The sequence below is a fragment of the Gossypium hirsutum genome, chromosome D03 (assembly GCF_007990345.1).
Source record: "Gossypium hirsutum isolate 1008001.06 chromosome D03, Gossypium_hirsutum_v2.1, whole genome shotgun sequence".
Taxonomy (NCBI): domain Eukaryota; kingdom Viridiplantae; phylum Streptophyta; class Magnoliopsida; order Malvales; family Malvaceae; genus Gossypium; species Gossypium hirsutum.
In genome coordinates, this window is record NC_053439.1 from 1,238,987 (window position 1) to 1,257,024 (window position 18,038).

General features: G+C 30.5%; 2 protein-coding genes across 2 annotated transcripts; one reads left to right on the forward strand and one right to left on the reverse strand.

The window, feature by feature from the left end:
* Positions 1-9,647: 9,647 nt before the first annotated feature.
* On the forward strand, positions 9,648-11,731 carry LOC107909379 (scarecrow-like protein 15). The gene has a single exon (XM_016836867.2). The coding sequence runs from the start codon at positions 9,837-9,839 to the stop codon at positions 11,436-11,438; it is 1,602 nt and encodes a 533-aa protein (XP_016692356.1). The 5' UTR covers positions 9,648-9,836; the 3' UTR covers positions 11,439-11,731.
* A 4,600-nt stretch (positions 11,732-16,331) lies between these two features.
* On the reverse strand, positions 16,332-18,038 carry LOC121215277 (homeobox-leucine zipper protein ATHB-40). The gene is made up of 3 exons (XM_041089552.1): positions 17,884-18,038; positions 17,470-17,795; positions 16,332-16,664 (listed from the first exon to the last, which is right to left on the reverse strand). Exons 1-3 carry the CDS (start codon positions 17,972-17,974, stop codon positions 16,425-16,427), a joined length of 657 nt encoding a protein of 218 aa, XP_040945486.1. The 5' UTR covers positions 17,975-18,038; the 3' UTR covers positions 16,332-16,424.

An 18,038-nucleotide genomic window follows, 5' to 3' on the forward strand; every position in this document is an offset into this window, starting at 1 on the left:
GAAGAGAATGGACAATAAAGAAAAAAAAAGGAAAATTCAAAGAACATAAAAGAAAAAAAATTAAATTACTCAAAACGAAAAAAATATGGACCAGTTGTATAATTTAACCTAAATTTTTGTTTGAAATGATGATTTAACGTGCCACATTAGCTTACTGTTACACCGTTAACGATAATTAACGCTTAGTGACTAAAATATTACAACACGATAATGTAAGTGACTAAACGCAACCTTTCAAACATAAGTGACTAAAATATAACATGAGACAAAGAAAAGTGACTATTTTGGTAGTTTACCTTTAATTTAATCAGTTTGTATCATTTCTCTATCTAACATATATGGAAAAAAAATCTACATTAGGATTTTATACTATATGAATTACCCAATGACATTATAAATGTAAATAAATTGAATTATGTCAAATTAAAGTATATAAAATAAATCTCAAATTGAAATATATTAAAAAGTAGATGTGTTCATTGATCAGGTCTGCGTAAGATATCAATACGTTTTATGCATGTCCAAGCCAGACTTGACCCTAAATATAGGCCACAAATTTTGCATAAACTTGTACCTATTTGTAAATGATTAACTCAAACCAATTTTAGATCCACACATATTATGGTACTATATATTTAATTTAATTTGATATAAATTACATAATATATAAAAATAAAACAAAAATTTACGAAGTAGATAACAACAGAGGCCGGATCAATCTTAGGTCTCGAATACTGAAACCCAAATCTGACCTATTTTTTTAAATAAATATATATATTTTAATCCAATCCTATTTTTTTAATTTTACAAATTAGTACTTGATACTTAAAAATTCCAAATCAAGTGGACTTACCAGAGTTTGCCTTTTCATCATTTCAATAAATAAATAAAAAGAACTTTTAAGTCTTTTAAGCCCTTTAATCATACACCACATACCATTTGATCTTAACCTATCTAGCAACCCCTAATGGTCCACCAAATAGGATCCCACATATAATATATGTGGACTGTGAAAGAATCACAATAATCTCTAAATAATTATAATATTAGGTTGAAAAAAAAGTAAAATAAAATTGAATCAAAGGGTATTTTTTTCCCCAAAGCAAAATCAACATATCCTTAAAGTCCTCCATATTTGAGTAAAAGATTGAAAGATCCATCCCCACAATGTTTCATGTAGTAATAGTCATATATTTCACTGTATTCACATAAATAATAATTATATTACGTAATTTTCATGGCGTAACTATTATGGAAGTTCTCATACTAAGAGTTAAATTGTATTTTGTTATTCTTTTTTTTAAAAAAAAATAGATAAATGAGTGTCTGTATGTTAGTTCAATGAGTTTCTATTGTTGAAAATTGGCGTCGTTAACATGTATACCGCATGCTGACATACAAGATCAGTGGTTTTTAACAATAGAAATAGATGAAATCTGACTTTACGAGAGCTTCTATGATACTTTTACTTCAAATTTGTTCATGCAGGGTTAGAGACAATGACTTCGCCCTCAACATGGTAAATTTATCATTTTAGTCCCTTTAAAATTTATGTAATATACTAACTTTATTTTTGAGTAGATTATTGATATGAATACCCAAAAGGCAAAAGGCAAAGGCAAAGGCAGCCTTTGCCTTTATTTTTCTTTTAGGGAGTAATGGGAGACCATCTTTTTTTGTGAATGATATAAATCAGAATCTAAACATCTTCCAATTTAAAACTTTTGTGAACTTCAAGCTTCTTCTTCTTGCCTTTAACGTGTGCGTCCCGTGTGTGTTATATATATATATATATTGAACCTTAATACCTAAGTATTTTGACTAAAAAAATATTCCCATAAAATACTATAAGTATTCTTTACAAGTTGCAATGTAAATCATGTGTCTATGAGAAAAATGTTTTTTTTTAAACTGTTATGAAAAAGATTAGGGTTTTATCATCTAGAGATGTTGGACAATTATTGGCTCTTTTGGAATTTAGATGCTAATGGAATCATTTAGGGTTTTATTTCAAGTATTTTAATATATATATTAATGATTCATGTCACAAGTACAGTATTTGTTAGAGATTGTGCGACTTGAATTCCCTTACTTATTGAAGAAATAAATATAACAACAAAATAAGGGGATATGTGGGGACGAAGAGCCGAATCCCCATTAAGCAAAAAATTGGATTGGGGAATGGACCATACAACACAAGTTATATTGGTATAAAACTGTTTTTCTTCTATCTGACTTTGATTAGAACAGGGTTTTCCAACCCTTAAATAGATGTAGTTAAAATTCCTCTTGTATCATTCGTTTTTAACATTAGTGAATTTCTCCTCATCTGTCCGTGGTTTTTTCCGAAAGGGTTTTCCACGTAAAATCTGTGTGTTCTTATTTTTTCTTTTCTTATTACTTTGCGATCGTTCTACCACCATTATTAACGTTTATTATAACAAGTATAGTTAAGTATAAATATAAATACATGTTCAAACAATCATAAAGTAGAATAAATTAGTATAGTACAAACATACTAAAAATTGGGATGATCCCAACTAGCGCAGATGAAATGAAACTAAAATCCACACAGGTGAGACTCGAAGATCCAAACATATAATTGCTTATGGTGAATTTGAAACATGTGAAGTCAAGACCTAGGACTTCTGCCTTCGTCTTTTATCAATTGTGCTAAGACCTGATTGTCATGGTTCATACCAAATGAATTCATTGTGTAAATTATAATATAATATTTTAAGCAAATAAGAAGAAAAATAGTTAAAATAATATGAATATACTTAAAATTTTTATATATAATATTTTAAAGATAAATATTTGGTATATTGACGGCGGAAAATTTTAATTCTACAAGTCAAATTAAAAAAATTACCACATGTCCTTAATTGAACATTTTGAAAAAAAAAACATATGATAACCTTCCCTGTTTTTTATAACGAAAATGTGATTCGTTAAAAAACCACTCTTTTAAATAAAAAGTGAAAAAGGAATTCACCTATATGATCATTCATTAATCCAAAGACCGACAATTTGAGGGTTGATGTAAATGGTATGTCGGTGATTACTTAATCTCATACACTAGTATAACATTTTTTTTTATTTCTCAAGGTATCTATCGAAGCGAGTCTAGTAACTAATCATCCGCATTCTGTAAGCACATTAAAGGGTCCATGCTGACCACGAATTTTAAAACCGTTTCATACCCAGAGTGAAGATCGAACCCTCGACCACTACTAGTATAATATTAATTACCATGGATATTGTTGTATTGGGACTGATGTGAAAACAATCCTTTGCTTGATTTATTCTCCAAATTTTCTAGTTGAAGTATCCATGATTAAGCATATAAAGCTCTCATTCTTTAAAACAATCATTAATTAAATCTCCATATACAACACTAAGGTTGGTACCAAAAAAAGTGCTTTTTAATTTATAAAACATCTTCCTTTTACCATGGGCCTTCTTAGAGGCTTTTGTTTACACTTTGCCTTTGCCCTTTCTCTTTCAAAACAATAATGCCTAACTTTATTGTTTCCCTTTTAGTAATTTTATTTTCTTTATACAACGGTTAGGAGTTGTTAACAGATTAAATTCGAGATCGATGTTAATTAAAATTTTTAAAATAATTTTTTTACCATTTTACGAGGAAAAAATTTAGAAACATTTTCAACCGATGCCGAAACTTAATTATAAATTTAAAAAATATATAAATGCAAATTATTTAAAATAAACTTTCGTTAAAATGATTTTATTTGATATCAGATTTTGAGTTCGATCCTTAGACAACTCATTTTTCCTCCTCTTATAAAAAATTATTAATTATTTTATTTAATACAAAATAGTAATATTCTTCTTATTATTATAAATATAATTTAATTTAAGTAATAACTCTAACAAGTAGGAAGCATACACTTGTTAGTGGAATCTTTACAATGTTAAACATATATTAACAAATTAATGACTAACTTAATAGCATTGGATCCCTCCCATGCATTCACACATGTAGAGCCATCCAAATCTAATAGTATTTTAATTTTTATATTATAAAGAAAAAGAGATGTTTAAAGTATAAATTATTTTGAAAAACATTAAGGACCCACAATAGCTTAATTATGAAATTCGTACTACATCACAAAAAGATGTTATAAAAGATTGTGTGGATTGGGTCTTAACTCGATTGGTATGGGTGTTGTTGTCAATGCAAGAGGGTGTGGGTTTGAGTGCGTTGAAGTGCATTATCCTCCTATTTATGGGTTGAGGAGGGACTATGGGTAGTTCTGGCCATTATGTCAAAAAGAACATATATGATCAAAACCTATAATGAAATTATTAAAAAAAATCTATTTAGTGTAGTAATAATACATAAAATAAAATTATATGCATTTAGTTTTAAAGGCTTCTAATGTGATAGTATTATGTAATTCATGAACATATATACATATATAAACATTTTATAGGTTATTTTCACCAAAAAATTTCTAAATTATTATTAAGATTTTGAATAATTTATAAAATTTAAAATTAATTGAATCTTCAAAAGTATTGATAATGTAACAATCATGTTGTTTCGTTAATTTAACTATCAATTCAGACACTAAATGTAAATTCAGGGTCAATATAAATATACTTAAAACAAGTGCATGTATATTTATTACATTAATAATTTTGATATAATATTAGAAAAAAACACGTATGTACTTCATTGACGTCTCGGATTTGACGTTCTAAAAAATGAGTGTCAATAAAATTTTAAAAGGCTAATTTCTTTTTCTTTGTAAACATTTTAAACCCAAATTATCCATGTAATAGGTACACATTTATTTATAACTTGATACGCATGCTACAAATATGCTCTGCGTCAAATTTGAAATGCTTAAACATACAAAAGGACTTGATTGATATACGATACCAAAACCCTAAAGACTGAATTAGATCATGTTAGTGCTTGGACCAAGTTAAAATATAGGCAATAGTTTGAGAATATTTTTTTTTGAAAGTTTACAAATATAAATATATTATACTCACAAGTATAGTGCAATTATAAATACATATATGATTAACTATAAACATGGCGACACGAAGGAGGGGCTGGCAATGACCAAGGCCCCCTTAAAATGAGCTCCTTTAGATCTTATTAAATTATAAGTTAATACTACAATGGTGAAATTACATTTTAATTCTCATAAAAATACATAATTTAATTTTGGCCCCTCGAAAGATAAATTCTAGCTTTACCCTAGAGTACAAAACATCTAGAATCAAACCAATACAAAACATAAATAAACAAAGAACTAACATATAATCCGACAGAACTCAACCATGACAAGTACACATAAAAATTACGTTTACTAAAGAATCTAAAACTTCGACCTTTACCAACAATATCAAAATTTTCGAACATTTATTTTTTAGAACATTTTTTTTAGGAAAATAAGTTTTGCATTAAGAAAAAGGGGTGGAGGCATGGGACAAAATGTGTTTGTTTATGGTACGTAAAATAGATGGGATAGAGATACATCATATCGATGGAAAAATAAGGCACCACACTGTCCATCATCGATCGGAATATATTCTCTGATCTCTCGCCGCCAAAAAGTTAAAGCTGTCCTCCGTGGGCGTGTTTTCTACGCGCTTTATTGCACTAACAAATATCAGTTAAAACTCACAATAAACTAACCTCCAACTAGGTAGGTACTACTATGGAAGGGACCTTTTTTTTTTTTTTTGGTTAAAGTCATGGGCAAAATCCATGCATATCCGACAAGAAAAGCCGTCTAGTGGGGCCCTGTCATGGTCCTACTTGGCCAATCACGTCATGATTCCATGCATGTCCATTTGTGGGTCCAATTTCCCTTACTTGAAAAGACAAGCCATATCACTTGGCTTGTCAACACGAATTCCATTATACTTTCAATTAATTTCTCTTTACATCCTCAAAGATTTAGTGTTGTATTAGTTCGGTCTTTGTGTTAGTTTCTCCTTTACCTTAGACATTAAGTGCAATGGTGGATCTTGACATTAATTTTTAAAGGAGGCTATTAATTTTTTTAAAAATTAGAGAGGTTTAATTAAAATTTTCAAAAAATAATAATCAAAGAGTTTAATTAAAATTTTAAAAAGAAATTGGGATGGCCTAACTAATTTTTCATTTTTTTGGGACCCTAGCTCCTGGCTCCGATTACCATTTGCCCTTGATTAAGTGCTAGATTAAATATGATATGAAATATATTGATCAAATTATAAACGCATATTTATCGCATGGATTTGATTTGCTAGAAGAAAAAAGAATCGGTCCGCTTAAATTTTATTGATACAATACTATCTTATTTCAACATGTTAGATTCGAGTTGTTTATTCTCTAAGTAATTGTATATTATATGTTTACAATTTGATTTATGTGTTTATGTACATTCCACAATCACTAATTATGTTGATGGAAAGATCGTTGATATAATATTAATATTTTAAGGACTCGATCAAAACATCTTGTAATTTAGGGACCAATTTAAATTTTAAGCGGTAGTTTGAGAAGTTGGATGAATTAGCCCCTAACTTCTGTTTCTAAAAAAAAATTTTGACCAGAGCGATTGCCGACGGGGCTGCTGCCTGTTTATTACCCTAATGTGAACGTCTATTTCCGATTCTTGAATAATACCTTTTATTCTTTTATTTTTTTGTTAAGGTTTATGCGATTTATTTTGTTTATACTATGTTTGTTGTTTTTATATTTGTTTTAGCTCGGCTCGATATTAAATATGGTTTAAAATTTTGTTTAAATTCATTTATATTTATAAATAGTTAATGTAAATTTGTTTTAGGTTTTTTAAATATATATTATTTTTGATAAGAGGAGTTAGGTCTTGGACCATCAACGAAAGGTATTGTCCCGTTAAGGAGTTTTTTCTCCCTTAAGAAGCGTTCTGGTTTATGTAGATACGATCTACAAACTTACAAGAGAAGTGTCAGTATTGTTAGAAATTAATTATGGAAAGTGTGCTTGCGGGAGATCAAACCATCAACTAAGGCCTTATATTTCTTACCTGTTTTAACTTTGTGAATTTGGTTGGGTTCTTTTCGGAGTAGGGAGACAAAACCCTTGAGCAGGATAATACCTTTCGTTGAGGGTCCGAGATCCAACTCCCCTCAACAAATTTTAATTCATTATTTAATGTTTTAATAATTTTTTTTATATTAAAACATGTCAAGCCAAGCTCGAGGCTTAATTGTTGAAGTGCAAGCTCAGCTCGTATTTTAAATAGATTTATTTTTTACGTTCAAATATATTTTTTGGTTTTTGTATTTTCATCCAAACTCATCTATATTTTGAACGGAACTTTGAAATCAGATGGATAATCCGAACCCTGAACATTTCTAGGGTGAATTTGATATGATTTTTCATCCATGGGAAGGTGCCTCGTTTAACTTTTTTTCTCTAGGATGAGAGATCATTCGTGGTTGTTCTAAAGTTGTTTGGTTGTCGAGAAAATCGACGGAGATTCTAAGTTGAAAATCTGAACTTCTTGCAGCTCAAAGATTTGGTTGATTGAATTAAGACCGTTTGTATCTATTAAAGTCAACGAAGGGTTTTGGTCATCATAAAGTTGAAAAGTAAATTAACTCGTAAATTATTCATGCACTATAACTTTAATTGTATGTTTTTAAAATTATAGAGAAATTTATTCTCACCTTTTAAAAAAAAGAAGAAAAAAAAACAGTAATTATTATGATAATAATAATGTAAATTCAATTAAAATTTAATTCATAAAATTTTAATATATTTTATTAATAATTCACACTTGCTGAGTAATTTTTTTGTCTATTTCATTAAAGAGAACATTCGGGTATTTATATATATATTATCACTAATCATAATTTGACTCCATTGTTCATAGACTTGACCCCACTATTTATAGGACTGACATTCTGAGTAGGCCTCGAGCATGTTGAAAACGTCTATTGTTTGGGGTCGCTTTTTAAGCCTCGCGGTCCCCTACATGCGAACTCCTTGAGTATATGCAAGCCGGGACCGTGAACTCCCCTCAGTCCGTGCGAGCTGATATTGCGAGCTCCCCTGACTGTCCCCTAACTATATGCTTCGCACATATCTATTTGGTAGAACTTAGCTGGGTTGCGAGTAGAAAACTTAGATCTTATCTGAATTTCAGATTAATGATTATTGATGTATAGCGAAAGTGAAATAAAACCTAAAAGGCTAAAGCTCTTTAATTAAATTCTTACAAATATGCATTTTCCCTTTAATTCTTCTTTACTAAACTAGAACAAAATGTAGGTAAAAAAAATAAAGAATTTGTCACATCCAATATAATCTTTCGTAAAGAGAAAAGTGGATAGTTTTAAAGATGAAAAGTTACTTGAAAAAAGTTTTAGTGTTATCTTTTCTTAAAAAAAATATTAACTAAGAATAGTATCTGAGTTCACTCGGGACACCAAATTTATTAAGATAATTAAGGGGAACGGAGGAAGATAGGAAGTGACTTTAACCCCAAAGATAAAAAATTTCTTATATAATCCTTCAATTTTCAGAAAATTATAAAATTGTATATATCTATAGGAGATATGTTTACAAATCAATCATAGGTGGGTTTGAGGTTCATAAAGTGGACTCTCAAAGTCTCAAAACTACTTTATGATAACGCCCTCCCTTTCTAAGGTGATGTGAACGGGGGAGGGGGGTGAATTTGCCTTGTCTTTAGCTCCCTATTTTATTACTTTTGTGGGGGCAAACCAAAATAAAAGAAAAAGATTAAAAAAAGAAAGAAAGAAAGAAGAACTTTAAGTCACAAAATGTGACTTATTTGTCATCTTTGGATCCAAATTTAAAACACCCTTTTTCTATTTACTTCTTTCTCTTTTAATGAAAGCATCAATCTTCATATTTTATTTTATTTTGTTAAATCAATATAAAAATAGCATCTTGTATTTGTTTAACTTTATTTCATATAGTTTTGATGAAATTTTAAAATTTCACTTTTGACCAACACCATTGGTTATGTTACTTATAAGGTTAGCTTTCTGTTTGTTTGGACATATATTGTCTTATGATTTTAGAGTAATTCCTTTGTCTTATTTTTCAAAATGACACGTGTGGTTTCATGTCTATTAATTAAGATTGAGTCCTTACGATCTTAAGTTTTTATTTTCGAATTTCATCCCATGTAAATGTTTTTATTAGTCATCTAATCATGTTCTTTTTTGGTTATTTAATTATAAAAAGTTATAAGATGATCACTTAATAATTTAATTTTGTCTTTTTTAGTCACTAATTAGCTAACGTAAAAATAAAAATACCCAAAAATTCAAGATAATTGGGTGACTGAAAATGACAGAATTGAATAATTGAACGATTATATTATAACTTTTCATGATTAGATAAAAAATATATATAATTGAACGAGTAATGTGAAAATGACAAATCGTAAATGTCGAATACAATAAAAAGGAAATGAGTAATATAAATATATATAAAACCTAATAAAATAAATCTTGAAAAGAAACAAAAATGAAGGGTGAGAATCCTCCACAAGAAAAAGAAAAAAAACGAAAGCAAAAGCTTGAGGTTGAAGCTTCAAAGTTGATAAAAAAAGAAGACGACAGGTCTGATCTTATGTTGTGTATGTATATAATATGTCATCATCCCCATATAATGCCATGGCTTTCAACCCATACCCTCTCCCCCATTGACCCCTCAACCCCTCCATGCAAAGATAAAAAGCCTGCAATTATAACCTCTAAAAGCCCCTTATCATCTTCTCCTACACTTTCAAACCCTAAAAGAACACTCATTTAAACATAATCAACCCCCCACCCAAAAAGCTATGAGAGTCCCCGTTTCTTCTCCACAAAGCAACCATTGCCAAAGCCCTAAACCTAACAACAATAGTAACACTAGTAGTACTAGGAACATAAGTTTCCATGGTGCTACTATTAACAGTGTTTCAACTTCGTGTTATGAGCCTACTTCGGTTCTTGAACTCCGGCGAAGCCCGAGTCCCGGGCATGATAATCCGGTGGATCATCATCAGCATCAACAACAGCAGCAGCAGCATCAAGCTCCACTTGAGTGGGATGAACATGTGTTACGAAACATGGATTGGGATTCCATCATGAAAGATTTGGGATTAGATGATGAATCAGTACCGTCCATCAAAACTATTCCACCACAAGAGAATCATATACAGAACCTCCCTGAGTTTACTTCCTGCGAGTTAACTCACCCAACTGAGTTTAACAATCTATATGATTTCTACCCGTCTCATAATATTGATATTTCTAATACTACTACTTATGGTTTTAATAATATGGGGAACTTCATCAATTCCGGGTTTGATTTTATAGAAGAGCTTGTACGAGCCGCTGATTGTTTCGACACCCAGGAATTGCAGCTAGCTCAGGTGATATTAGCTCGGCTTGGTCAGCGGCTACGATCACCGTCCGGGAAGCCGTTACAAAGAGCGGCGTTTTATTTCAAAGAAGCTCTTTTATCTCTTCTCACCGGCGGGTTAACTCGTACGACTCGGTTATCGTCGTGGAACGACATCGTTCAAACAATCAAAGCTTACAAAGCTTTTTCAGGGATTAATCCGATTCCGATGTTTAGTCATTTCACGACCAATCAAGCTTTAATGGAAGCAGTACTGGATGGATCATCACCGTTGATTCACATCATCGATTTCGATATCGGATTCGGCGGTCAATACGCGTCGTTGATGAGAGAAATGTTTGAAAGACATGACCATTCACGTAAGTTCATACGTGTAACAGCGGTGGTACCAGAAGAATACGCTATAGAAACAAGGTTAATTAAAGACAACCTTGTGCAGTTCGCTTCAGAGCTTAAATTAAGGTTCCAGATTGAATTTGTTTTACTTCGTACTTTCGAAATGTTGTCTTTTAAATCTTTTAAGTTCATCGACGGTGAAAAAACAGCGATCCTTTTATCTCCGTTGATTTTTCGGTCTTTGGGTTTAAACTTAACGGCGTTCTTGAACGATCTCCGGCGGGTTAATCCTACCATCGTCGTGTTTGTTGATAACGAGGTATGGATGGAGTCCGGTACGCCATCGTTCCGGAAGAATTTCGTTAACGGACTGGAATTCTACGCTATGATGTTTGAGTCTTTGGATGCGGCGGTCGTGGGGAACGGGGAATGGGTGAGGAAAGTAGAGACGTTGCTTCTCCGGCCAAGGATATTAGCGGCAGTGGAAACGGCGGCGAGGAGCACGGCTCCCCCGTGGAGGGAGAGGTTCCGTGGGGCGGGGATGAGGGCTGTGCATTTGAGCCAGTTGGCGGAGTTCCAAGCGGAGTGCTTACTGGGGAAAGTTCAGGTCAGGGGATTCCACGTGGCGAAACGACAAACTGAGTTGGTGCTTTGCTGGTACGAGAGTGCCTTGGTTGCCACGTCAGCATGGAGGTGTTGAATGTAAGAAATTTAGCCTAGCTGGAATTCTTAGAATTTTAGTATTTTTGCATGGGGGTTTTTAAATTTTAATTTGGTAATTAAATTAAAAAAATTGCTGGTAGTTAAATTGTACTAAAAGAGGTAGGAGAATGGAGTCCTTTAGTGCCTAGTTTCTTCTTTATCCAATATATATAAATTATATAAATAATATGTAATAATATTTATATAAATATGAATGCAACACAAAATTTGTAACCCAAAAAATATGTATCCAAGGGGTTAAACCCCAATAATTAAATCAAATTCTATTTATTTTTTGCTTTGCGCTGGTGGATGGGGGTTGAAGTTTTTTCTAAGACGATATTATTGGGAGGGGTAACTGTGAACTGTGAACTCTGAACGTGGACCATAAACCGATAGTATATATCATAAAAAAAAGTTACAATAGTATAATATTATACACAATTATTTGTAAATTTGAAGTTTTTATCCGAATCTTGAAAATGCAAGTATGATTTTATTCTTTAATAAGACTAATATAATAAGTAATAAAATCAGATCTTATTCTAATGGCTCCAAATAATATTTATTTAAGAGTACATAACAAGATTTATCAACATGTGCCAAAAGGTCTCATTATCAAATCAGTTTACTCGAAGTTGAGGAGCGACGCAGATGAAATCAGGTAAACTTAAAGAGTTACACACAATCAAGATTCGAACAAGACCAATCTCAAACAACTCGGACCTATTTTTCATGAGCTCTTTATCTTGATTTTCTTTGGCTTTGCTCTAATTTTAAATTGACAATATTCTTTCATTAACCTAATCATTAACTTAAGTATTAAAGGTTGATTCAAATCCGACTCGAACTATATTTAAAATACGATGATCAAATTGTAAACACTAGTGTACTTATCTGGTGGTACACACGTATGTCAATTTTGATCTATGTACTTTAAACATTATCCACATCTTATATGAATTAGCCGTTAATATTGTATTGATACTTTGAGGGTCAATTAGAACGTTCTGAAGTTTAGGAATCAATTTAAAATCTAGACGATAATTTAAATATGTTGATGAAATTAACCCAAATATAATGAATCATCATTGCATTGTTGATCTATAGCCTAAAACGATAAATTGTAATGGGCCTGTAAAGATACCCTCATGGATGGGCTGTTTACTTTAAGTAAAGTCGACTCTCAATGGCCCTAAAGAATAATTGGGGAGGAAATTGAAAAAAAATGAAAATTACCAATAGATTATAAAATATTTTTGATAATATTAAATTGAAAAATCACTAGGTTCTATAGATGAAATAATTATTGTTTGTAAAAAAAAAACCATCTTGATATGTTTTTTATTATTAAATAACGGTACAATCTTTTTAAGCTAACAAGAAACAAACTGTATGATATTGAAATTCTGATAAAGGCATGCACTAGACGATACAAGAGAGTAATATCATAGCATGTATTTTATCACATGTGCGTATATGATCAATACGGGTAATAAAAGATTTGACGTGTGCTTCTAAGTCATGTAAGACCCATGAGATCAACCAGAGATCTCTATTAAGTATTGTTATGACACTTGACTTTTTCTTGAAATTTCAAGTCAATGTTAGCTATCTTAGTATGTTACCACTAATCGTGCATGATCCGATCAAATGTGACATATTTAGAGAGCAACTAAATTGAAAGAAAGAGATTTTTTTTTTGTTTTTGTATTCTTCATATTCATTTTATGGTTTAGATTCGGAGATTGTGACTGTCCCTCCCAACAACATCATGTAATTATATATAACGCATATTATTATCGTATAAAAATTTATATAAAAAGTATTATTAGTATAAAATAAAAATAACAAAAATTCAACACAACACTTATCTTGGCCACCGACCAACAACCTTAAATTGCAAAATTGTGATATTTCATGCAATCTTGTGGCGAGGACCACAATGTCCCCCAAAAGGCATATATTCCTCATATATCCCTCAATTTGATAATTTTTTCAATTTGGTCTTTGAGGTTTTTTTTGTTCACACTATTTTTTTTCTATTTTTCTTAATTTATATCAATTCTAAAAAGAATTATTGAAATATTATGAAGAAAGTACATATACTTTTTAAAATTTCAAGTGATAATAGGAGAAAATCTTAAAGTGTCATCTCGTCACACTTTAATTAAACGTAAGTTTAGGAATCAATTGAAAAAAATTGTCAAATTCGGATAATAATATAGACCAAAAATATACTAAGTTCAAAGATTAAATATTGCTTTTTATCTCTTTTATTTTTTGTGTTGTCCTTGTGGTAGTCCCTGTTAAGAGTTCATTATATATCATCAATCATCTTTTTATCATTTTATCCTTTCATTTTTTATCTTAATTATTGCAAATATTTAATATTCTTCTGGATAAAAATACTAAGGAAGTTTCAGTATTAGGAGTGAGATTGCATTTTACCTATTCTACTAAAAAATAGGCAGATTAGTCTCTGCACATTAGATCAAATAGAAAACTGATCATTCTGTTAAAAATTCCATCCATTTCTACTATTAAAAACGGGTCCCTATATATCAACATGAGATACACTTGGCATGCCATGCCAATTTTTAGTAATACAAAATGGATAAAATTTTTAATAAAAAAGACTGATTTACTCTTTAAGTTAACGTACAATGATTAATTTGTCTATTTTTTAGTAGAGAAGACAAAATACAATCTGACTCTTAATATAAAGGCTTTCATGATACTTTGATCAATTCTTTTTGCTAGCTTGTTTTTAATTTACCCTTCTATCAACAAACAAAAACCATGATCATCCTCGTAATCTTTGTCGGCATCTTTCATGAATATACCCTTCCATGATCTGCTTTTCCATTTTTGTAACATATTTAGTTGATTCTGTATTCGAGTTATTTTGAGTTCAAATTATTTCTGTTTCGGATAATTTTAGAATTGTATTGGACAAATTTTAATCGTTAACTTTTTATAATCAATTTGAGTTCAATCAAGTTTTAATTTCACTAAAAAGAAATTAAATAATTCGAGTTATTTGAGTTGATTAAGATATTCGGATTAATTTGAATAAAAAAATAAGTTTTTCGGTTGAACTCGAATATGAATTACACAATTCGAGTTATTCGAAAATCCGAATAAGAAAAAGCAAAACTACGTCGTTTTGATAAAAGTTTACATTTTCTAAAGTTAAAAGTCAAAACCATTATGTTAAAAGGTAAATCTATGTCGTTTTGATAAATGTTTACTCATTAAGGTAAAAGGCAAAACCATTATATTGTTTATGTAGTTAAATCATCTTATACTTCGTCTACTAGTTAAATAATCAGTCCATGTAAATGCAACCTTGAGTATAAATAATAGTATTCGTTAACTCGACTCAAAATATTTTGACTCGATTCGATTTGATTCTAAAAAAATTCAAATTGAGTTCGGTTGCTAAAATAGGATTCGTCAACTCGACTAACTAGAAATTTTTTGACTTGATTCGACTCGACTCGATCGAATACACACCCCTATAGATGATGATGCCCTACAAAAGTTCCTCATGAATGTGAAGAATTTTAAATATTCCTCGTGAGAATATTAGATGCATTGTCGTGTATAAATTTTAAGTATTATCAAAGAATAATAACATAATATTTTATTATAAAATAAAGTAAAAAAATAGTGAAGGATTTATAAATAAATGCTAAAACCTTAAATTTAAAACTCTAAATTCGAGATTCGAGACCTTAAACCTTTAAACCCAAGATCCTAAATTCAAGAGTTAATATTTATTTATAATAGTTACGATTAACATGTTATTATTAAATACCAATGATGCACAAAACTTATGCATCGACAGTGCATCAAATATTATTTTATCTTATATTATAGTCCGTAATGTTATACTTCGGAATAAGATTACATTGTTTAAATTCTCAACATTTCAGTCATTTTGTAATCCCACAATCCTAAATAGTGTTAAAATGTTGTAATATAGGATATAATCTCATTAATTACCACCTATTCCTGAAGTAATCTTAAACTTTAGACCAATTTACCATTTATTTTATTATTTTTATCAGTTCAATCTTTTTTTTTCCAATAAAAGTTAGGTCTAATTATGATTGGTAATGCAATTGCTTTTCAAGAATTATTATAATTATCATTTATAAATTTATTTTACGATCATATATTTACTTATTAATATGTAAATTGTAATAAAAATAATTATAAAAATTTTATGAAAATTGAGACTAAAAATATTAATTTTTTTTAAAAAAATTTATAACAAAGTCAATTTAATAAAATGTGCTTCTAGATAATCTTACATTCTATCAATCGAACATACTGAACATTTCACCCCATAATTTTACATTCTTGTAATGAAATTACAAAATGTAGTCTTACATTCCTTGAACCAAACCTCCCTAAGTGTGCGAAGATCATCATTTTTATGTATGCATTATTCTAATGGTTTAATTATGCCCTTGGCCCATGTACTCTTCTAATTTTTAAAATTTAGTCCTTTTACATTCTAATGGTTTATAATTTTCTTTTTATAATCACATACGTTGTTATCGGTTTTATGATTTGAGTGGAATTAATTATAATGTTTTTATATAATACAAATTCAATCTCACATACCCACACACAAACGAACCTACAGGTCGAACCCTAGTTTCAAATTTGGATGAACTAATTTCAGCCAATGGGTTAAAGACTTTGAAGTCTTTGGGGTATATAAAATTTTCTTTATTAGTAAAAAATTGAAGCGAAATTATGATAATTAATTAATCAAGAGGGAAAACAAGAAAGAAGAAATATAGTTAGACTTTAGCAACTTCACTCAACCATCCTAGTCAAAAGCTAAGTTTACTTAATATAGTAGTTAATAACATTAATCTCTAAATTTAAGGTTAATTAGGATATAATTACATTACATTTGATATATTTTTAAATATCATAATTATCTACACATATTAAAGTTAAGTCACATATATAGATTCATCCACTCCATGCCATTAATGTAACTATTTTGCCCTATATAGAATACATCTTGATCCTCAAATCCTTGTGCTCCAAATTCCCCTAGGAATGGTGGTGGATCCACGGCTTCCATCGAAAGAACCGACGACGAACTCGGACTATTACTCGAAACTCCGTCTACTCGTTCTGTCAATCCTTGGATTTCCTTTTCAGCCTCTCGAAGTTGGTCCTTCAACTGTAAAACCTACCCAAAAAAAGGAAATCGTAAATTTTGAGATTCGAATTTCACATAAAAGACGCATGTTTTGGATTAGGGATATTTCAAGTACTCTTTTGTTGTGTAATAAAGGGAGGCAAAGGTTTTTTTTAATGGACTAAACCCAACAACATGGCATTGTTTTTCTTCGAGCCTAGAGCTCATGCATGGTGGGGTAAACCCTTTTGTCTTTATTGTTTTCAAAGGATAAAAGATAAGAAAGGGATAAGCACTTGCTTGATTTTCTTCCAACCAACGCTCTTAATTCTTTTTGTTAATTAATAATTAATTTTTTCTTTAAAAAAAATTCATAAATTGCGGAACTAAGCCCTCGTGAAAAAAAAGAGTCAAAATTTTAGTTTTGGTGCTTTTACTATTTTAAAATTTAGATTTACTCCCAAATTTCTTTATTAGTTAGTCCAAATACTGAATTGGATTTTTTTTTTGTTTTCCAAAAAGAAAAATTTATGATAGTATGATGAGTTGGAAAGCATTTTCAAAAAAATATTGTCAGCATTTTAATTAGAATAATTAAGAAAATCCAAAATTTGAAAATAATAAAGGGACTAAAAATAAAATTTGACCATTAAACAGGACATGCTTTATATGGGTAAGTAGGAAACAGCCTGATAGTATTATTAACAAATCTGTTTGGTTCCTGAGAAACCAAAAGAAAAAAAGGGTTTTTTTTTAAAATGGTTAAAAGCTTAAAATAAAGAAAAGAGTTTGTGTTTAAACATACAACTAAATCATTTCTGTTCATAAAATGCATGAAATATATATATATATACACCTCGGATTCAAGGCGACATTTCTCAACAACAACACCTTCATGGATTGTCTTCAACTTGCTATACTCTTCCTCGAGCTTCTTGTTCTTCCAACGAGCTCTTCGGTTTTGGAACCAAACCGCGACCTGCCGAGGGTCCAGACCGAGCTCTGAAGCGAGTCGGTCTTTCCTCTCGGACTCGAGTTTATGTTCATTCCCAAAGTTAAGTTCAAGAAGATCAACTTGTTCTTGGCTAAGCTTTCTTTTCTTAGCTGTCTCCGCCGCGGTTGCCGCCCCGCTTTCCCCTCCCTTGTTCTTCTTCCGTCGTCGTCGAGGCTTCGATATTTCCCCTGCCATTTAAAAAAAGGGTTCCTATAAGTTACCAAGATTAATGAAAGAAATCATAAAGATTTGAGTTTAAGTACACAAATTATTTACCTTGTTGTGGTGCAACTTGAGTGTATATGCAAGGGTACATTTGGGTGATTAGAGCCATTGGATCTTCAAGCTCTTTCATTTGGGTTGTCATGATGATTTTGCTCTTGAGTTTAGCAATGGGTTTTATCTATGCTAAGAGAAGTGGATATGTTTGT

Excerpts from the sequence above, each read along its gene's own strand:
- LOC107909379 (XM_016836867.2), top strand. The coding sequence starts at position 9,837 with ATGAGAGTCCCCGTTTCTTCTCCACAAAGCAACCATTGCCAAAGCCCT.
- LOC121215277 (XM_041089552.1), bottom strand. The coding sequence starts at position 17,974 with ATGACAACCCAAATGAAAGAGCTTGAAGATCCAATGGCTCTAATCACC. Across the intron at positions 17,796-17,883 it reads TCAAGTTGCACCACAACAAG|GGGAAATATCGAAGCCTCGA; the intron begins GTAAATAATTTG and ends TTTAAATGGCAG. Across the intron at positions 16,665-17,469 it reads AATGTCGCCTTGAATCCGAG|GTTTTACAGTTGAAGGACCA; the intron begins GTGTATATATAT and ends TTTTTTGGGTAG.